Source organism: Theropithecus gelada, chromosome 9 (genome assembly GCF_003255815.1).
Source record: "Theropithecus gelada isolate Dixy chromosome 9, Tgel_1.0, whole genome shotgun sequence".
Taxonomy (NCBI): Eukaryota; Metazoa; Chordata; class Mammalia; order Primates; family Cercopithecidae; genus Theropithecus; species Theropithecus gelada.
The window spans coordinates 25628262-25651260 of NC_037677.1; the positions used below are offsets into that span (position 1 = coordinate 25628262).

A 22999-nucleotide genomic window follows, 5' to 3' on the forward strand; every position below is an offset into this window, starting at 1 on the left:
GTCTTGCTCTGTCAGGCTGGAATGCAGTAGCATGATCATGGCTCACTGCAGCCTTGACCTCCTGGGTGCAAGCAATCCTCTTGCCTCAGCCTCCTGACTAGCTGGGACCACAGATGTGTGCCACCACACCTATTTTTTTATTTTTATGTATTTTATTTTATTTTTTACCTTTTTTCTTTTTTTTGACACAGAGTCTCACTCCATCACTGAGGCTGGAGTGCAGTGGTGCGATCTCAGTTCACCGCAACCTCTACCTACTGAGTTCGAGCGATTCTTGTGCCTCAGCCTCCCGAGTGACTGGGATTACAGCCGTGCGCAACCATGCCCGGCTAATTTTTGTATTTTTAATAGAAACGGGGTTTCACCATGTTGGCCAGGCTGGTCTCGAACCCCTGACCTCAAGTGATCTGCCTGCCTCAGCCTCCCAAAGTGCCAGGATTACAAGCATGAGCCATCACACCTAGCAACACTACTGACTTTTAAGTGGAGTTTGAAGATTAGTTTTGACATTATTAAGAAAATATATTTTACGTTATCCAGGACAACTAGATGAATTAACAGGACTGAGCCTCTGGAAGGGTGATTTCTTACACAAGTATAACACACATCTGTCCACATGCACATGTACAGTCATACGGCTAAACGTCCATGCATGTCCAATGGCAACAACAGGGCAGAAAGTCGCATCCTGCCTTACTATGCCACACAGGCTCATATGATCTATTCTGTTTCATCCAAAGAGCATCAGAAGAGGTCTAGACAGCCAGGACAATAAACCCTCCTTCTTGTTTGAAATGAGTTGGGAAGGGAGCTGGAAGGGGAGAGTTTTGGGGGTCAGAGCCAATCTTCTGTCCACATTAATCTTTGAGTAGCTCTGATTTACTTGACTAGACTCATCAAACTTCTGTTTTTTCTTAGCACTTTTCACCTCATGTTGCTTTTCTGTTTTTTCTTTCTTGTGGATTTTTCTAAAATATCTCCAGTTGCTTAACAAGGATTGATGTGATTTGGAGGAAAGGTACAAACAGCATTAACCATTAGCAAGGCTGGAAGGGTCAATGCAGCCACTTGGCAAACATCAGATTGCCTTCGGAGCTCACTTCTTCTTTTTGTCTCAATGTCCTGCCTTGTGCCTTCCACCCAATGCCCAATGCTCTAGCATTCTGTCTGCCTCCCCTCCTACCTCGAGGCACCTGCTCTACTGTCACCAGCACTCACAGCCACCTACCGCCACTTTCCACACAAAGCCACTTTACCCACATCCGTCATCTGAGCCTTTTCCTCAACAAGGCTAAGCTCTTGGAAGCGTCAAGTCCCACACCTGAGGGAGAAGCAACAACTCTGCCATTCCAGCCATTTCAGGAGAATGTGGTCTTTTCAGCAGAGAAAAACTAAGAACGATTAAAACAAGAGAGGGAGCAGGCAGAGGACATTAGTCACAATTCCATAGCCATGTTGTCAGAGATCTGAGCCTGGCCAACTCCTCGTTATCCACATGAATAGAGAAAAGCTCAAGTGTGGATTATCCAAGCCATCAAAACAGAAATACAATTCGATTTCTTGTTTGGAATGCGCTTTGGTGTTAACATTTAAATATGGGTGTGTCTAGCTGTTTGCTATTCTGGGAATCCTTGTCGAACAAAATAATGAAGCTGTAGCATGAAGGCAAGGCTTGCTGAAAGGCAGTCCTGTTTCCCTTTCCTGCCCCTCCCAGCCTCTGCAGAGCCCAGGGCAACTCCTCCTGGGAGCTCACTTCAAGCAGGGCAAAGAGCAACATATGAGCTTAAAGCCGAGCAAAATCCCTGGAACATTCCCTGGAGAAGTGAGGACAAGGCAGACAGAAATGCTAGAGGGACACTTCAGGAATCCAAGGGGCTCCCAGACTAGGATTTGGCATTCTGGAAAGAAAGCATGGAAAGTAGGGGCTGAGGTAGACACCAAACACGCAGAGGCTCTTGGAAGATGAGGCATCCTCAAGGAGAAAGCCGCACTGCAAGTCCCGCAGGCAGGCAACTGCAGGAGCTGCCAAGGCCAGCTTCTTCGCCACAACTCAGGTTACTCTGGCTGGGTCAGCTGACCTGCAGCAAGGGATTTGGGGCCTTGCATCACTCAGGCATTCCACACCCGCTCCAGAGCCAGCAACAGTGCTGACGGCTTCCCTGAGATCCTTTTCCTGGGTCAAGATTAGGTAGGCCGCAGACTCTGAGGGAAGGCATCCCCCCTTCTTTCTGGTGGCTTCTGGTTAGCTGTCTCCTTCTTAAGTGTGCTGAGAAGCTCTCTTGTCACAGGGAGCATCATGGGGAGTTGCTGTTTGGTCTGGAGACAGCCCTATGTGTTCAACCAGAATGCTCTTCTGCTGCACACACAGGCAGACCGCATTTTCCAGCCACCTCCCTCCATCTCACTGGGGCCTTGTATTAATTCCAGTCAATGCATTGTGGGCAGAAGCCACGTGAGCCACCTTCGGTCAGGGCCCCTGGACCTCCTGAATAACTTTCCATGTTCTCTCTCTCTTTACTCTTTGGCCAGTGGAATACAAAGGATCCATAGAGCAGAACCCTCGAAGGCCATGGGGGATGGCAGAGTGACAAGGCAGGAGGAGCCTCGGCAGCCACCCAGGAAATCCACCTGGCCACAGAAATCACACTGTGCTGTGTGTGAGTGAGCAATTCACCTTCATCATCCAAAGCCACCAAGATTAGAGGGTGGTTAAAACAATTAGCCTATCTGATTAATACACATAATCGGTTAGCAGGCCGCAGGATCCTACAGCCTCCCTCAGTTTTCAAACTCCCTTGTGTTTTTGTTTGTTTGTTTGTTTGTTTTTAGAAACAGGGTCTTGCTCTGTCACCCAGGCTGGAATGCAGTCATGCAATCATGGCTCAATGCAGCCTCGAACTCCTGCGCTCAAGTGATCCTCCTGCCTCAGAATCGAGTGACGGGGACTACAGGTGCATACTACCATGCATGGCTACTTAAAAAAATTTTTTTTTGTAGAGATGGGATCTCACTATGTTGCCCAGGCTGGTCTAGAACTCCTGGCCTCAAGTGATCCTCCTGCCTCAGCATCTCAAAGTGATGGGGTTAGCTCCCTTGTTACTATCATAACATACACACAAAGCAACACAGAAATTACAGCTGAAACCGGGTCATTATATTCCTCTACAGCATAAAATTTTGTCAATGATGAAGAGGATTTCTGGTATAGATCTTAGACAAAGTAGAGACAGGACCTTCTCTTCCCAGAACAGCATTCTGTGTCAAGCACTGATTGATTGATTCATTCATTCATACAAATATTTATTGACTGCCTGCTCCTACACCGAAAGGAGTTAGGAGATAGAGTGTGAAGTAGATCAAGTCAGACTTAATTCCCTCATAGAGGAGTCCACGTTTGAAATAGAGAGGCCAACCACAAACAAATCATATAGATTCTAAATGTCACCTACCGATACATGCTTTGAAGAATGAAATGGGATAAGGGTAGAGAGACCGAGGGGGCTGTTTTAGAGGCGGTTTCTGCATATCTGATTCCCCAGGCTTGCACTCGATGGGAGGCTGCCAATCAGAGTGTGGGGAAGGTAAGCAGGTGGGCTGATAGCACCTCACCTGCATAGTTTCAAGACCTTAGGGACCAGAGCAAAAGCACACACGTCAGGACTGCTGTGGACAGAGTCATCCCAAGGAATGACTATCCCCCAGGGTCACACGGAAGAGCCCATGGCCTTCAAAGGGAAAATGATAGAGTTAGATTCAGGTTCCACCAATAATTGTTGAGTGCCTACTCTGCAAAGCACACTATGCGCTACACTTCCCCATTGTTATTTACCTGGTAGCCGGGCTATTCAGCCGTGGAAGCTTCATCGATTAGAGCTATTCTTAGGGTGATCATATACCCCAGTTTGCCAAAACAGCTCTGGGTTACAACTGTTGTCCCAGTAAAATTATTTGTAGTGTTCCCTTTCACTCTCAAAAGGATCTCATTTGGACAATAAGTTACATGATCACCCCAGGGATCCTTATCTATAGCAGGATAATAAACTCAAAGTCCCGAAGTGGTATAATTAGCCTTTCATTCAACAAATGTTTACTGAGTGCCTTCTGAGGTGCCCGGTGCTCTGTTAGGTGCTGGAAATGCAAATGTGGATAAATAAGACATGGTCCCTGCTGTGGAATATCACATTGTCATTGGGTAAAACAGATACACAGGCAGACACAAGAGAGAGTGCAATGATAGAAATGGACGTCATGGGTAATGTTAGCGTCAGAGATATTGCTCTCCCTCGCAGTCTCGTGCTCACTGGGAGAACTAAAAATGAAGCCATGCTTCTCTACAGCATCCTATTCACCCAGAACTGAACAGGATTTAAAAAATCGAACTTGGATTTTTATTCCTCTTTTGCCATTTTTTCCAGCCCTTCCTTCCAATCTCCCTGACCTCTAGATGCTGGAGTGCCTCAGGAGGCATCCCTTTGGACTTTTTCTTCTGCACACAGATTCAATCCTATGGGATCTCTCATTTCTCAGTCTTCCTTCAGCTCTAGTCATTAATATCCAAATTGCAATCAATATCTCCACTTGGATCCCTGATAAACTTCTCAATCCTAATCTATCAAAAGATTTTCTGCTCTTCAGACCCTCAAACCATAAACACCCTCTCATCTGTTCTTCGTAAATGCTCCCCCACTTAGGCAAATGGCAACTCCATTCTCTCAGCTGCTTACACCAAAATTTTGGAAGTTGTCTCTGACTCCTCTTTTTCTCTTACATCCCACGTTGAATCCTTTAGCAATTGCTTTTGTCTTGTTTGTCTTTTCTTTTCTTTTCTCCTCTCCTCTACTCCCCTCTCTTCTTTTCTGTTCTTTCCCCTTCCTTCTCCTTCTCTCTCTCTTTCTCTCTTTCTTTCTTTCAGAGTCTCACACTGTTACCCAGGCTGGAGTGCAGTGATGCAATCATGGCTAACTGCAGTTCCAACCTCCTGGCTCAAGTGATCCTCCTGCCTCAGCCTCCCAAGTAGCTGGGACTACAGGCATGTGCCACTATGCCTAGCTAACTTTTTTTCTAGAGATGGGGTCTCACTATGCTGCCCAGGGTAGCGGAAATGCTTTGGGCATTACCTTCAATACACACCTAGAATCTGATTGCTTATCGCCACCTGCTAATCACTACCTGGTCCAAGCTAGCCCTGGTTCTTGCCTCCTTGACTACAGAAGCTTCCTAAAGGCCTCCCTGTCCTTCCCTCAACCCTACTTGGGTTGTTCTCAATACAGCACCCAGTATTACCCCCATTTAAAAAGACAAATCCCTTTGTAACTCACCTAGGCAACATAGCAAGACCCCTTCTCTAAAATAAAATAAAATAAAATAAAATAAACCACACATGGTGGCATGTCCCGGTAGTCCCAGCTATTTGGAGGCTAAGGCCAGAGGATTGCTTGAGTCCAAGAGTTCAAGGCTGCAGTGAGCTATAATCATACCACTGCACTCCAGTCTGGGTGACAAACGAGACCCTATCTCTAAAAAAAAAAAAAAAGAGCAGTCCCACCTGCCAGGAGATTCCCACCTCTTTCAAAATAAAAGCTCTAGTCCTTATGATGGTTTCATGGGCCCTGGGTGATTTGGCCTGGGATGACCTCTCAACCTGTTTACCTCCCATCCTTCTCCCATGTTCTTGTTGTTCTTTGAATACATTAGATTCCTGCTATTACCTCTCTCATCTTTGCTCAAATATCACTTCAGTGAAGCTCTTTCTAATAATCCTATTTAGTTTCACTCCCTTTTCCTTTTCCTGCTTTATTTTTCTCCATAACCTTATTTTCCAGGGTTGCCAGATAAAATACAGGACTGCTCCGTTAAATGTGCACTTCACATAAATAACGGATTAGTATTTTTAGCATAAGTATATCCCAAATATGACACAGGATATACTTACACTAAAAAAAATTCACTGTTTACCTGAAATTCAAATTTAGCTGGGCCTCCTGTATTTTTATTTGCTAAATTCAGCAACTCTGCCATCTAACATGCTATATATTTTATTTATTTGTTCATTGTCTGTCTCTACCAGCTCCCCACCCCCTGAAACTTGGTCCTTACACTGTAAGTTCAATGAAGGCAAGTATTTTTAGTCTGCTTTGTTCACCACTGGATGTCTGGCAGCTAAAACAGTGACGACGACATAACAGATGCTCAATATTCACTGAATGAATTAATGAGTGAGCAAAGGAGCATGCTCTCTCAGCCTGACCATCCTAGCCTCTGAAGCCTCTGAATTGCCATGATTGTTGGAAAGTCATTTCTTAAATGGATCCCTTTCTAACAGCCCCTCTAGAATCTGGGTCATTTCTTTCAGGACAGGCCCAGAGGTTGAATTCCTGAAGTAAGATCCTGTCCCAGAAAATGGAGGGGTTGCGGGAGTCAGGGGGACGAGGTAGCCTTATCTTCCACTGGATGCCACTGACCCCGGTGGCCTCAAGGAGGGTGCTGTGCTTTGGCGGCACGAACGCAGACACCTCGACAGATGACTGTTCAGACTCAGGGAATCTCCAGCCATTACAAAACTTCGAGTTTTCTACATTTCACTGGGGGATTTCTATCTCTTGTCATTGTAAGTTCTCTTGTCTGGCTTAGCTTTGCATTTTCAGCGTGGATGAGTCATGTGCTACTTCCCTTTTACATGTTCATAAAACACACACCTTTTCCCCTGTGCATAATCCCTACTCCCACGCACAGCACTGCACTCCCGCACTTCTTTTTGTTGTGTACTGGCCCCTGCATGAACCTGAGGGAGGCTGGGTCGGGCGGTCCAGGGCTGTGCGGTTTATGAACATGCTGCCTATAGGATTCCATAGAATCAGTTCTTGGCATTACAGGCGTCAGATGCCAGAGAGCAGGGACCTCCTCTGGCTACCCAATCCCGCTGCGAAATTTCTTTGGAACAACATAAGCTTCTGGAAATTCCCTACGGAAAAGACAAGTCTATTATAAACACAATTAAAGGGAAACTGCCTGGAGAAAATTTACCAAAATTGTCCAACAACTCCCAAGTTTTGAATTAAAACATAAAAGAAGATCCAGAGTTCTATCTATCACCCAGATGCTCAAGCCTTCCCCTGCTGCTGGGATCTGTAAAATAAAACACGCCTGGTTTCTGTGATTTAACTCTAAAATACTGCACAAACTTTGCAGCCAGCATGCATCTGCCACATGGAATCCCCCAACCAATGAATGGAAGCTGCCGTCCTAGAGACAGTTTCACAAAAACAGCTCCTTTCTCCCATGGCTGGAGCCCCGGGAGGAAATGATTAGGAGCTGCTTAGTGATTTATTTGTCATTGCTTAGGGATACAGTGCATGCTGATGGCTCACTGTGCTACAAATGTGACATCACCCCACCACCTCTTTTGCTGCTTAAGAAAATCGTGCCAGAGATAAAGTCAAGCCTAAGAAATCACAGTTCTCTATTCTCTATCCAGTTTGGAAAATGTACCATCTCAAGAATTTGCCTTTTTTTTTTTTTTTCTTTGCCAGGTCCCAGGGCTGCAGTTTATAAAAAGCAGCAAGCGGCAAGGGGCACGCGTCCCTGTAACTCCATCTTTGAATGGGTCTGTTACTTACCCTGCATCTGTCTTCTGTCTGCTGAGTAAGGAAGGCACGGCTCACATTTCTGGCTTTCATTTTCTTCCATTGTCTCTGCCTGCCGCAAAAGCTCCTTGCTCTCTGGAAACTTCAGAGCGCAGTTCTAAAAGCTCCCAGAAAGCGCCTGGGAGGGGGCCCGGGGCTGGGGAGGAGGGGACGGTGCGAAACCCCACCCCAAACTATTTTCCACTCCGGTGCAAAGTCTCCCTCGCCCGAGAAAACTGCATTCCAGCGCCGGGCCTCTTGGATCCCCCCTACCGCTGGCCCTCCGTCCCTAGGTCTGTCCGACCGTCCGTCTGTCTGTCCGTCCGCAGGCGCGCTCCCCGGGGACTGGGGGCTGGGCTCTGCCAGGGCAGGGCGATGCCGGGGGTTGGGCGCGAGGGGGGAGGCCCCAACAGGTGACGGCCTCTCCTACCCACAGCTCGGCCTGCCTGGTTCCACCGCTGCAAACCACCGAGGCTCTGCAGCCCAGGAAGGAAAACATTTCACACATGATTAAGGCCGGGAGCCTTCGCTGGGAGCCAGTGCCCTCATCTCTTTAATCTCAGAGGGAGAGTGAGCCTCCCAAATCGGGTGATCCACATATTAAGAAACAGCAACCTGTCGAACCTCCCAAATTTCAGTGAACTCCCTTAAAAAAAAAAAAAAATCCCAAACAATTTGAAAGAAAGGGTCTATGCTGAGTGCTGCAAGTAAGCACTTTCCGGCACTAATTTTTTAGGGCCCGATTAACATGTATGAAGAGGTCTAGCCTCATTTGCTCACTGTCGATTTCAATCACTCAATCTGGACTTTTTTTAAAAAAAGTTTCTACTTACTTGCCTCACTTTCTCAGACTCCTCCCTTCCCCAACACACTTACAAACACACACACACTCACACTCACACATTCAGCCCTTGATCACAAATCCGAAAGGTAAACTAGTAAAGTCAACCTTCTGAAGCTCTCCCAGTTAAGAACTTCAAAACATCTGAAAGACAGTGAAAATGCATTTCTTTGGATGGGCAGAGTTACAGCCAACATACTTCTTCTCCTTTTAAACCACCTACAAATATTTATTTTGTTCTTTACCCAGTCCTTGAATAACTGGCAGAGTTCCCAGAGAGTGAAAATAGGGGGCATGATGTCCGGAGGAAAAAAAAAAAGGATGGCAAAATAATCTAGGCAACATTAGCTCTGCAACCTCAGATATCTCAGGGTAACAGTAGCTAGGAGGAAGACTGCAATATTGTAACCTGTAGCAGCCCCATCACTGGAAGGTTAAAAAAGGACAATGCTTAGTCTGGTGACCATACCTTGCCCCAGTTTACAGGGCATTCCAGCAAGGTTTGAGATTGATTTAAATCAAGAATGTGTGCAGAACAATGGCCGGCCTATGTTCCAGATTGTGACCTCGAGTGACCTGTGTGTTTTGGCAGTGGGGGTGACGTATTTTGGTCATTTAAGACATAAGGATGTGGAAGCACCTAACAGACAAAGGATGTAGGCCAAAAGGAAAGGAGACATGCCAGGAAGTGAGTTATACTCATGTCGGGAGGGGAAGAAGAGAGCCCCTCAATTCCTAACGGGATTTTTCTTGAAATCCAAGAAGACGCAGTGAATCTTTCAGAAAAATAAACCAGTGCCTTGGCAGCCTGAATAGAGGCAGTGGGATTTGCAGGGCAGATAACTTAAGGTCTCTATGACTTTGCAACAGAATTACCTGGCAATCTTGCTTTAAGGAGGAATGAATCGTACACAGTTTCTGTCCCGGTGGCCCCTGGGCAAAGCCAGATGAATCTAGTTTTAAACTTACTATTTCCTTAGGTGTAAAATGTTCATGAAGGAGGACCCTCCTATGTTCAGCCTTTCAGGTCCAGATCATCCTGATTCTTGTACACTGTTGTGGTATTAGTCTTTAAGGCATTAATGCCAGGAAGAGTGGAGAGGAGGGCGGGAGAAAAGTGAGAGAGAGAGAGAGAGAGAAACACTGCAGATGCAGCAGCCCAAATCAGATGTCCCTCAGCCTTTAGTTGTGACCCCAAGCCCCTTGCTTTGGTGTCCAGAGAGCCCATCCTTAGCAGCTCCTACCTGTCATTTGGTAGCACAGAGGCAAAAACCCCAGGATGAAGGAGGCAGCAGAGAGCTGCCATGGCAGCTGGCAGCCACAAACCATACCCTGCCCTGGGGCCCTCCTGGCTAGCTCAACCCAGGCAGAAGAGATCCATTGGCAGATGCTGATTATGATTTCCTGGGGGCTGTTTGGAAGGTGTCACAGCAGTCTTTCAAGGCCTCTGTTGATCCCTAGATGGACAAAAATAGGGGAATGTTTCCCACCAGGTCTGAACTACCGTTTTCCAGGCAGGCCAAGGAACCCCCTTGGTCAGTCCACCTTGCGTTCCAGCTGCTAGAACCCTCCCCTCCCTCATATGGGCCAAGCTGACTACCCTCTCCACTGATATTCCAGGAAGCAAAACTCTGTGATATGCACAAGAGAAAAAGGCGTTAGGGGGGAAGACATGTAACATAAATCATTAAGGACCATGAAATCTAGACATGTATTTACAGTAAAATAATGTTCTTTTGAATGATCAAACTTTCTGACCATTCTATAGGGAAAAGCTTCTATTGGATTACTTACCAGCCTTTCGTTCCTCCTTAAGAGGAGGAACTGAAAACAATTTGAGAAGGCACTCTATTAGCCCTTGCACCGACTAGTCCATATCTTTCTCCAAAGCACAGAGACCTTCCTAACCATTTAACACTGATTGTCAGTTTCTCTGGAAAACAGTAGCTGTATTCTGCAATCTATATAAACCTGCTAACTCCGATCTTCATGAAAATACTCTTATTGTCACCGCTGTTACTGTGGAGATGTTCTTCTTTCCGGAAGAAACACTATTTGAACTAGAGGTAGGTGTATTTCTTTCTGGTTTAATTTAATTTCTGGGCTTAAAAATTGCTATTACATTGCAATCTGCCTACTGCTATACTTTGAAATTTGCTGTGAAAGGCATAAGGAAAGCGGCAAGAACTTGAAATCTGATTTCCCTCCAATCATATAGAGAACTAGAATAATAATAATACCAGGAGGCTAAGTTTTCAACTCCATTTCTGTTAACAGGGAAAGGTGCAAGACTATTTCTTGGTTAGTGGTTCCACATGTTGCAATTCATGACTCAAAATGAGCTACCACATAAAACAAATGTCATTTAAAAGGAAAGACAAGTGATGAGATAATAGAGTGCTGTAAAGACAAATGGTGATTTTGTAGTCATAGCTAACCTGTTACAGAACTGGACCATTATTGGTGCTGATAACGCAACATAAGTGGCAACCACCATGAAGAGAATTAATCACAAAAATTGTAAACAATTGCATGCGATTTCTCAGCAGGCCAATTACAGGGTTGTGGAAAGCATGTCAATTTCCTTTATGTAAGTTTTTCTTTTCTTTCTTTTTTTTTTTTTTTGAGATGGTGTCTTCCTCTGTTTTTTTTGAGATGGCACCTTGCTCAGTTACCCAGTGGTGCGATCTGGGCTCACTGCAACCTCTGCCTCCTGGGTTCAAGTGATTCTCCTGCCTCAGCCTCCTGAGTAGCTGGGACTACAGGCACATGCCACCATGCCTGGCTAACTCTTTGTATTTTTCATAGAGATGGAGTTTCGCCATGTTAGCCAGAATGTTCTTGATCTCCTGACCTTGTGATCTGCCCGCCTCGGCCTCCCAAAGTGCTGGAATTACAAGTGTGAGTCACCGCACGCGGCCTTTTTTCCCTTTTTTTTTTTTTGGAGGTGGAGTTTTGCTCTTGTGGCCCAGGCTGTAGTGCAATGGCGTGATCTCGGCTCACTGCAACCTCTGCCTCCTGGGTTCAAGCAATTGTCCTCCTTCAGCATCCTGAGTAGCTGGGATTACAGGCACCTGCCACTATGCCTGGCTCTGTTTTTTTTTTTTTTGTATTTTTAGTAGAGATGGGGTTTCACCACGTTGGCCAGGCTGGTCTCGAACTCCTGACCTCAGGTAATTCGCCCACCTCGGCCTCCCAAAGTAATCATTCTGGGTTTATAGGCGTGAGCCATTGTGCCTGGCCTATGTAAGTTTTTCAAGAGAGAAATCATTGCAAGAACCAAGAGTAAGTGGAATTGCCCTGATACATATTTAATACTTTTTCACTTTAAATTCTATTAAGAACCAGATAATTGAAAATGACTTGACATCATGACACAAAAGAAATAATTAATGCTTGCTGAAGTCCTTAAAATGTACTTTTCAAAGGCAGCCATAACTGTGGGAGTTAATCAAAACAAAGTGAAAAACAAAGAAGTCAACAAAAGTGTTTCAACCAGAGGCCTCATGTTTGATGTGTTCCACATTAACTATTTCTAAAAGACAGACTACTATGGTATGAGGCCCTGTAAGTCAAAAACAAAGGATTTTTAACAACTGGGATAACATTTGCTTAAATGGATGATCTGGCACATGTGAAATGTGGGATCTCCAATCCTAGTTTTGACAGCAATGTGTCAGGTGGTTAGGGTGACCTTATACTTAGCATAAACCAGCAGTTGTGAGAGGGAAAGGAGACACTATTAATAATTACAACTGGACAAGAAACCACGGCTGTCCCTGGCAAACCAGTACAGATGGCCACCTATGTGTGATCCCAAGATAAGCCCTCTGGGCGCCTTAGGTTTCTAAATGTGAGGGGAACATAATGATACTGTTTGAGTTTCCCAACAAAGACCCTATAAAAGAATCTTAAACAATAATTAAAAAATAATTAATCTTAAACAATAATTAGAGCGAAGGTGTGAGCCTCACACAAACTGTATTACAAAGCCCCACTAACAATTTCACAAATTCCATAGTATGATACATTTCTATATGACTCATAGATCAAAACAGAATTTTCCCTTCTGTGTTAAGAGCAACAATTTCACCAGGTAACCATTTATATCTCCAGCATTCTCTCCAGAGCAGAGGGTAACCAATCTTCCCTTACTTAAAGTCCTTAAAATTCCAGTGGCTCCAAGGAGATTCTGCCAGACACTAAGTGAGGTGCCCAAGAGCCCCTCCCTACCCACCAACACTCAAGTCTCCCTATCAGATGTCTTGGAACTCTCCTCTTGCCCCTCCACACAAATTCCTCATGTGATCATATAATGTGAAACTACACACAGATCCAATGTGTTAATGTTTGCTTTCTTTTTAAGAGAACCAATTGATGTTGGCTTTTATTATGGGTTCTTTTATCTATCTTAAGTTGGAAGATAGATGCTGGGCAGCAGAGACCCCGTATGCACAGCACTGTGGTCAGAGCTGGCATCTGCGCAGCACATCGTCTTGAGAGTCTTGCTTAGCTCTGCCCTCTGGTCACTGCAGACAAAGTCTGGATTCCAGGTGGTAACTTCTAAGTGAAAATTGTAACATGTATCTGCTCACCCCTTTTATCCCAGAGGGAGCGAAACCATGGCATATTTCACAGAGTTTCTGAAGGGCCAGGGTGGAGTCCACGAGAATATGAGAACTTCTATAGATACAAGCACTTGGGTTGCTACCTCGCTTTACCCACAGTGCCTCATTATCAACCCTTTCAGTAGAGTATTTGTTGGAAAGAGACTCTCCTGGCTTATTTTCTGTCCTTGAGCTTCTCCCCGGCCGTCTCTCAAAGCTACAGTGACCTGTGGAGGTGGGGGTTGGGGAATAGGGGGAGCAAGAAGGAAGGGAAACCAATCAAATTGCCAAAACTGGGATCATGGAGTACACTTCTCCCTGTTACCCCCACCAACATCTCCCCACTTTGTTGCTGCACAAACTGACTCCTGGAGCATTCTCGAATGTCTGACTCTCATCTCGCCCATCTTTCTCATCTCCAGCGTCCTGTTCAGTCTTTACTTGGTGAATACCTTAGGATCGTTTATCCTCTTTTTTCACTACTGAAGTCCAAGGCCATTGTCCTAGGTGACCCCTCAATCATTATTATTATTATTTTGCTAGATGGAAATGAAGAATAAAAAAGGAGGTATCTCTCTTCTTCCTTTTTTTCTTTTTGTGATAAGTTCTCACTCCACCACCCAGGCTGGATTCAGGGGTATGATCATGGCTCACTGCTTCAACCTCTTGGGCTCAATAAATTCTCTAGCCTCAGTCTCCCAAGTAGCTGGGACTACAGGCACACTCCACCATGCCTGGCTAATTTTATATTTTTTGTGACATTAGGGCTCATTATGTTGCCCAAGCTGGTCTTGAACTCCTGGACTCAAACAATCCTCCGGCCCTGACCTCACGAAGTGTTGAGATTTCTGTCATGAGCCACTGCACCTGGCCTGGTATACCTATTTCTAAAATTCCTCTTCTTTCAACAGTAGAATTGGGTCTGGTATTATCTGGGGGGCATTGCTGTAGGAGCCCTAAGGCGGCATGCAGTTCCATCATAGATATTTATCAATTTCTGCCGGGAGCTGGGCGCCTGCTCTAGTCACTGAGACCTCTAGTCTGTAAGCTAAGACTGTGATGCCAGGGACCTCCCTGGGGCGCAGGCCTTCCTGGAGGAGGAGGCCAAAGCTGGAAACTACCCTCAGAGCTGGTGCGGAGGAGGTGTGGAGCTGCTAGGATAGGGGAAAGCGCCTGAGGGGAGCTTGGGTGCAAGGGTGCACCCAGAGCATAACCTTTGGGCAGGGGTGCCCATAAAGGCTTGGGGGCAGTGGTGCAGCCCAGGGTGGAGGGTGGAGGCTCAGAGAACAGGGCCTGGAGGTCACCCTGATGCAGGAGAAGGAGAAAGCTGTGACTGGTGTCTTGGAGTCTCTGCAGGGATTGGTTGTGCCCAGGGAGATTCCTGACCGCTCTCTCCCCTGAGCTTTGCTCTCCTCTCCCCCCACCTTTGGAATTCAGAGCTCCTCACCTTCCCTCCCAGGGCCAGCGAAACAAGTGAATTGCCTTGATCACTTTGATCACCTCTACTAGCTTCTCTGCCAAATAAACACTGAAATTGACTTTGTTTCAACAATGCAGCTAGTTTTGTTTTGTTTTTGCTCCACTTTTTCATCAGTTCTCAGCCTCCGGGTGAGTGATGGCCATAGGCTTTAAGAGAAACAGAGACACAGATGCCACAGAATGAAAGGCGCAGTGCAAATGCATTCACCCTTCCATGTCACCCCCGGGAGGCTGACAGTCCTGCAGCCACACCTGGAGCTGAGGGGGTCACCCAGCACCCGGGGCTGGGCTGCCTGCCTGCGCGCAGCCTGCACTCCCTCAGGGGTCTCAGAACACCAGGAAGAGTTGGGAATGGGGTGCTGGAGAGGAGGATCGGGGTGATCAGGAGGTTGGGGGTGCTCAGGAGGGGCATCCAGAGACTCAGAGGGCTCAAAGTAGCCCCTGTCTGCCCTGAGCCATGCCTCTCACTTCTTCAAGTGTCTCACCCTCGAGTTTATAGAATTCTTGAAAGCCAGTCACGTGCTTCAGAAGTCAAGTATTTTTACAGTGATTTTATTTTTCTCTCCCCACCTCAGCCCACAGAACTGAAGGCGGGGCGGAAGTGGAGGTGGGGTAGGGCCGGGTGGGGACCTCGGTTCCTTGCAGATGGAAAAACAGTTTTAATAGAGAAGGACTGATTTCTGGAGCCAAGTGGGTAGAGGGGGTGCTGGAACGCGGGAGGTAGAGGAAGCCCTCCAGGATTTAGAAAGTATTGATGGCTCAGCTTCTCCACCCTAAGCCGTAGTGCATTTTGTGTTTGTCCCCAAGGCTGCTAGAGATTAACATTCTTCATTTCCCAGATGACATTGTTTTGCTTTGTAAACACCCACTTTTGCAAACTTTACAATCTCTGAACTGGACAATATTGACTGGGATAAAATACTTAATGACTGGTTGGGCCAGGGTTTCTATAACACTATATTAGGAGCCTAATTTGTGTAATGCTTGAGTTCATAAAGGTAAAAAGGGTACAATGATTTTTTTTTTTTTTTTTTTGAGATGGAGTTTTGCTCTGTCACCCAGGCTGGAGTGCAGTCGTGGGGTCTTGGCTCAGTGCAATCTCTGCCGCCTGGGTTCAAGCAATTCTCCTGCCTCATCCCCCCGAGTAGCTGGGATTACAGGTGCGTGCCACCACGTCCGGCTAATTTTTGTATTTTTTGTAGAGACAAGGTTTCGCCACGTTGGCCAGACTGGTCTCGAACTCCTGACCTCAAGTGATCTACCCACCTCAGCCTCCTAAAGTGCCAGAATTACAGGCATGAGCCATGACACTCAGCTGGTGCAATGATTTTTAAAATTGTTTCTGCCTGCCCCCCACTGACACCTCTCGTCTGCATAAACCTTCACCCAACACGTTCAGCACCAGCACTGATACAAACTGGTATGGAAAGTGGACTGCAGGACCTGATGATATTCTCAGGTTCACTCTGCTCACAGGCCCCTTCTGAGACAATCAGCTAGGAATGCTTCCTTTTGTCACCGCCAACCCTCACTGGTATAATCAGTAGGCTCAGCTGGAAGAGCTCAGAGGCTCCCTGGGCTGGACAAGGGACAAAGAGATCCAGTCAGATTTCCCCTCTTCTCCTTTACAGAATTCGAATATGAAATGTATAGCAAAGGGGTACAGGTGGCGTGACTAAACATCCCGGCTTACCTAGGACTTTAGGTGTTGCCTGGTTGTGGAAATTTTGGTGCTAAAACTGAAAAAGTCCCAGAGAAACTGGGTTGAGTTGGTCACCCCAGATGCAGGCAGTATGGCAGGTGAAAGCTGAGATGCACAAAGACAGCAAGCATAGCCAGGTGGCACAGTGGCACAGTGGCTCAGTGGCATGGTGGCTTGGTGGCACAGTGGCTCACATCTATAGTCTTAAAACTTAACTACTTGGGAGGCTGAGGCGGGAGGATCACTTCAGCCCAGAAGTTTGAGACCAGCCCAGGCAACATAGTGAGACCTCGTCTTTACAAAAAATTTTCAGAAAATTAGCCAGAAGCCCAGGAGTTCGAGAGTGCAGTGAGCTGGTAGCTTCACTGCACTCCAGCCTAGGAAACAGAGTGAGGCCCCATCTCTTAAAAAAAAAAAATTAATTAAAAAAAAATTTAAAAAGTGACAGCAAGCAAAAGCCTTGAGGTGACACAAACCAAAGAAAGAGAGAAAAGGAGAAAGAGAGAGATCAGCAGAGCAGGCTGTGTAGCAGCAGGAGGCAGAGAAGGAAGCAGGAATGGAGACACTGAAGGCTGGGCAGGGGTGCATGGGGGGAAAGACAGTGTCCTGTGGGTTTCCCAGAGTTGCTGTCAGCCTGATGCCGCTACTGCTGTATTCTAAATGTTATCCATATGTATATATATACACACACACACACACACATACACACACACATGGACACACATACATATATAAAATGTCTCCTAAATGTTGCTCAGGAGGCTTGGGAAAGCCATTTCCTGTTTTTCCTTACTTCCAAATATAAATAATAATCCAAGATTACTAGGTTATTAGTACGTCTATTTCTTGTCACCTGAACGGGTCATAATCTATGAAAATCAGGACATTCACATGGTCAGTTGACAGAATCACTTATAAAATAAAATAAATAATAAACATAGTTTGGCTCATCTTTAAAAACAGACATACACACACACAGCCTTGTCTTATCTTTTCAAAGGTTTCAATGCCGTAGTTAAAAATTGCCATGGGTTGCACATAAAACAGTCACCTGTAGGCTGAATTTGGGGAAAGAATAAAACCTGAAGAAAAGGAAACAGTGAAAATTATTTTGTTTCCCAAACATCAACAATTTCTCTTCGGCTATAGTTTGAATGTCTGTCCCCTCCACAACTCATGTTGAAATTTAATCACTAATGTGTGGCAGTGTGGAAAGCTGGGATCTTTAAGAGGTGACTGGGTCAAATTCTTACCATTTATATTAGTATTAACTTTATACTGACTTGCCTAAAATATTAAGCTTTTTCTCATCTATATTATTGTTAAATTACGGGTTTGATAAAACAGTTAAATATTTTCTTACATCCTGTATAAGTAAATATATAACTATTAACAATGTAAAATATATTGTTTACTGAATTCTTTTCTATTTTGAGAAAGGGTCTCGCTCTGTCACCCAGGCTGGGGTGCAGTGGTGCAATCACAGCTCACTGCAGCTCCAAACTCCTCCAAACTCCTGGGCTCAGGTCATCCAGCTCAGCCTCCTGAGTATTTGAGACTATAGGTGCACACCACCATGTCTGGCTAATTTTCTACCAATTTTTTATAGAAATGGGGTCTCACTTGCCCAAACTGGTCTTGAATTCCTGGTCTCACGTGATCTTTCCACCTCAGCCTCCCATAGTGCTGGGATTACAGGTGTGAGCCACCACACCTGGCTTGTTCATGTGATACTGAACATTGCCTCCTAAGACCTAGTAGTTTGGAGAATACTGCTTTAGGCTAAAGATGATCAATTCATCCATCTCGTCATTCACTCACACTTTCATTTTTTCAGAAAACGATTAGGCCCTAGTTTGCCAGTGGAGGAGGCCAAGGATGTTGAAATTGATGAGAGAAGCCATAGATTTGTGAACACTTGTCGCACTTTCTTTGCTTATATGTGAGCCTCTCTCATGAGATTTATGAGGTTGCCAAGGAATAAGACCAGCTTTATTATCTCTGAATCCCCAGTTCCTACCACAGCCCTAGGCACACATGGATGCTGAGTAAATGCCTTTTTTTTTTTCTTTTTTGAGATGGAATCTTGCTCTGTCACCCATGCTGGAGTGCAGTGGCATGATCTTGGCTCACTGCAAACTCCGCCTCGTGTGTTCAAGCGATTCTCCTGCCTCAGCCTTCCAAGTAGCTGGGATTACAGGCCTGCACCACCACGCCTGGCTAATTTTTGTATTTTTAGTACAGATGAGGTTTTGCCATGTTGGCCAGGCTGGCCTCAAACTCCTGACCTCAGGTGATCCACCTGCCTCAGCCTCTCAGAATGCTGGGATTGCAGGCGTGAGCCACTACGCCCAGCCAGTATCCCAAACAGTTCCATTCTATGTAGAGGTCAGAATTCGATTAATGAAACACTGAACACCAAAGAGAATCAGCTGAAGAATTCACTGCAGCTGAACAGTGGGAAAGAGAAGGGCAGTAAGCCTTTGGAATCTGACAGAAATATTACCCACTGATAATGGGACTCTTTGAAACAACACAAACTCATAACATGTTTTGAATAATGGGATTCAGTCACGTCAGGGTTACCTGGTTTACCAAGGAGAAAACTCATAGGCAACACAGCACAGAGGTGGATACATATGTTTGGATATTCACTCAACAGGCTCACAGACCGATTCAGAGCACCTGGAAGACCTCAGGAGGGATGTGATAGGAAAGACGATGGAATGATGGTGGACATGGCAGGACAAGTATCCGTCCCATGCATTCTGTGCCCCAGGACAGGTGTCAGGTCCATGCATTTCATGCACAAAAAGCTTGAACTGTGTCCTGCCAGCACCACAGAGTCATGAACAAGATAAAAGCAGACTAAGGACATGATCAGATTTGTGTTTGAGATAAATCTGTGTGGAGAATGGATTTGAGAGAAGCAGGAAAAGAGATTACAATACAGTTTCTGTTATAGTGATTTAGGAAAAAAGATGTGAGATTTGAAACTATGGGAATTATAAAGATAAAAAGATGGCAAAGGTTTGAGAAATACTCAGGAAGTAAAATTGGCAGGATGTATAAATTAAATGGAACGTAGGGTAGTGGAAGCTGGGAGATACTCCAGACTGCTGAACAAACTCAGGTTATGTTTCAACATTCTGTCTCAATTCTTTCCACTGATTGACTTTGGTCAGTGCTACCACAAATAGGCCCAACCCAACTATTTCCAAAACAAGTTCACTGCTCTAATAGGTTTCTGTCGCTACATTCTTTCAATGTCAGCAAGTCAGCATCGCACGTTCTAGAAACAGGGACGAAAATTCAACATTCTGCCAACACCATCTTTCTTTCATAAGTCAGAAATGGCTCCAGGCATATCACATGGCATTAATTTTGTACTATATGCAATTCTGATTGATTACTGGGTGCCGAATTATAAATAGTTGTCAAGAAGTCTAATGACCATTTATCAAAAAAGATGCTGAAACCCTGTATATATGAGTTATAAAGAAAGAATGTGGCAGGGATATTAGTCTAAGTAAAAGGGCATTGGTTATATAGATTCCCTCCCAGTTCTAAAATTTCTGCCTGTGCCTAGCTGTGTGTTCAGTTTGCTTTGGGTGCAATTTCTAGAACTCTGTGCAAACTCTTCGGTTTAACTCCAAATCGTAGTGAAGGATGTGAGGTGTAATGCTTAGCACCTGGCACGGTGCCTGGCATATAGTAGGCACTCCAGGAAAATTTATTGGGTAAATGAATGTAAATAAAGGCAACCAACTCTGGGCAGATTCAACCCCGGGGCGTGAAGCCAGATTTTCCCCTATTAGCCCAGGATCCCCATAAAATGGAGGCTACAAGGGAGCAGCACAGCATCTGCACCTCGGCCCTGTCTTTATGCACCGCTCAGACTGGTTTTGGGGCTTAGATATGCCTGGATCTTCATCTTCCTATGTGTTTTGTTGTTATTTCACTTACTACACAGTTAGTGCAATGGAGAAGTCCCAGGGCATGCAACTGTCACCAGTAGGAAGGCAAACCCCTGTTTAGGCATGTCGCCACTAGGGGGCGAGAGAGTCAAAAGGCTGCATCGGAACGTCCGCCTTGCCCTCTACAAGGTGTAAAGTTTTTCCTGAATTTCCAATGAAAGCATTCTCAGATTTCTTCTCCCTAATCATCCCCGATACTTGGTACAGCAAGAATGAGGAATCATAATAATATTTTATCCCCAAGCAACTGGAAACATCCACCTTTGGCAATGCTTTTTGTTTTCTAATAAAAATTTAAACATGAAAACAGAAATCAGGAAAATTTCCCAAGATTGATTACTGCTTTGAGCTGCTTCCTATGCAATTGCCTGGAAGCTGTGAGGCCCCAGTGTGCTCCTTTCAGGCACTGTGACCAGAGACACTGCGCGGTGGGTGGGGTTGCCAGGGAAAATACAGGATGCCTAATGAATTCAAATCTCAGGTAAAGTCTTTGACGTAAGTATGCTCCAACTTGCGAGAGCTGTGTGTGTGTGTGTGTGTGTGTGTGTGTGTTTTGAGACAGGGTCTCACTCTGTCACCCCGGCTGGAGTGCAGTGGTGCAATCATACCTTGCTGCAGCCTTGAATTTCTGGGTTCAAGCAGTCCTCCCGCCTCAGCCTCCCAGTAGCTGGAACTACAGGTGCACACCACCACACCTGGCTAATTATTAAAAGAAAAATTCTGTAGACATGGAATCTTGCTGCACTGCCCAGAAGAGTCTCAAACTGCTGGCCTCTAGTGATCCTCCTGCTTCAGCCTCCCAACGTGCTGGGATTACAGAGGTGAGCCACCTTGCCTGGCCAAAACATATCTTTTTTTTTTCTTTTCTTTTCTTTTTTTTTTTTTTTTGAGACGGAGTCTTGCTCTGTCACCCAGACTGCCGTGCAATGGTAGGCTCTCAGCTCACTCCACCTCCCGGGTTCAAGCAATTCTTCCGCCTCAGCCTTCTGAGTAGCTAGGATTAGAGGCATGTACCACCATGTCTCGCTAATTTTTGTGTTTTCAGTAGAGAAGGTGTTTTGCCATGTTGGCCAAGCTGGTCTCGAATGCCTGACCTCAGGCAATCCGCCCACCTCGGCCTCCCACAGTGCTGGGATTACAGGCGTGAGCCACCGCACCCAGGCAATATGTATTTTTTAAATGATATAATCAGCAAAGCCCTAGTTCTTTGTGAAAACTAACAAAAACCAAAGCAAAACCTTTCCTAAGTTCCCTTTCTTAGCACATGTCACCTAAAAGATTTGCTTCTCAGTGGCTCTCCCCGGAGCCACTTCCTTTCCTGGCTGAGAACAAGTCTCATTCAGTATCTTCCTGTCATCAGATTTTCCCGTATTCGGACTTTCCTGGGAACATTTTCACACATTATCTTAGTGGCTCTGTTGCCCTCTGATTCCAACCTCGCTCTGTTCTTTTCTGGAGGTAGAAGCCCTAAAACAGAAACGCTTATCCCCAATCCAAACAATTAATCCCCAAAGAACTTTCGAGACAGGGCAGGTTCATGGCTGCCTTGTCCGCAAAAGCCCTGTTTTCTGGGTTCCTTGTCTTGGGCAACCTGCAGAGTGAGAGCCATCATTGAAGGATGATTTGGGCTTCAGCTGGAACAAGGAGAAATACTCCTGAGCCATTCCTAATGGTTTGCTCGGGCAGGATCTGGAGTAAGAAGACACGGCATCTTAAAGCTGGAAATACAGGAAGCTTAATAAAAGGCACTGCAGTGTTTCCATGGCACTGGACAGGGTTTTGAAAATACTTCCAGGGATGCTGCAGTCCAGGACAGGGACTCTCATCTCTTCTAGGCCTGAAGGAGCAAGAGGAGAAAGCACCTTCCCCAGCCTGGAGAGAGAGTCAAGGGGAGGGCTGCCTGGAGGAGTCTGCCTTCCCTAGAGGAATACAGCCCACCCAGAGTGGCCTGGCAGGGAGGGGACCAGGAGAGAAGGAAGACAGCCTCATTCTTCTCTTGGCCTCCAGCACTTGGAAGGAACATGGAGGGTAAGACCGGGGACTTGTTATCCTCGTACAGAGAAAGAACAGTCATATAGAATAGAAATAAAGACAGGCTGGACTGTGGCTCATGCCTATAATTTCAGCACTTTGGGAGGCCAAGGCTGGAGGATCACTTGAGGTCAGGAGTTTGAGAGACCAGCCTGACTAACGCACTGAGCACACTGAGACCCTCCTCTCTCTCTTAAAAAAAAAAAAAAAAGAAAGAAAGAAATTAGCTGTGTGTGTGTGGTAGTGCATGCTACTGTGGAGGCTGAGGCAGGAGGATCACTTGAGCCTGGGTGAGATGGGAAGATCATGGCTTCAATGAGCTGTGATCATGTCATTCAACTTGTCTGGTTGACAGAGCAAGACTCTGTCTCTAAAAACAACCCCCAAAACAAAGAAAAGAGGCTGCCTGTGCTAAGGACAAAGTGAGCTGTAGACACAACTGGTTTGGGAGTTCAGCAGAGTGAAAATAAAGGCCAGAGGTCAGGTGTAGTGGCAAGTGTCTGTAGTCCCAGTGACTTGGGAGGCTAAGGCAGGAGGATCCCTTGAGGCCAGGAGTCTGAGGCTTGCCTAGGCAACATAGCAAGGGGAAGGAAGGAACGGATGAAGGAAGGGGAGTGGAGGGGAGGGGGGACAAGGGGAGGGGAAAGGTAGGGGTGGAGAGGGATATGAAGGCCAAGATTGGTGGGAAAGTTTCATAGAAACTTATTTATATGCTCCTTGGAGATAATTTTTTTTTTCTT

At 45.8% G+C, this 22999-nt stretch overlaps 1 protein-coding gene across 4 annotated transcripts in view; it reads right to left on the reverse strand.

Annotated features, from left to right (window-relative positions):
* KIAA1217 (KIAA1217 ortholog) overlaps nt 1–22999 on the reverse strand; it is an 890216-nt gene that overhangs the window by 381855 nt on the left and 485362 nt on the right. For 2 of the 4 annotated variants that reach the window (XM_025397471.1, XM_025397470.1), the window contains exon 1: nt 7617–8218. The exons of 1 other annotated variant lie outside the window; for it this stretch is intronic. In XM_025397471.1, the coding sequence (XP_025253256.1) occupies nt 7617–7686 (70 nt within the window). In that variant the 5' untranslated portion in view covers nt 7687–8218. Of the gene's footprint in view, nt 1–7616; nt 8219–22999 lie in introns of those variants that run through there. One more of the 4 variants, XM_025397472.1, reaches the window with a different exon arrangement.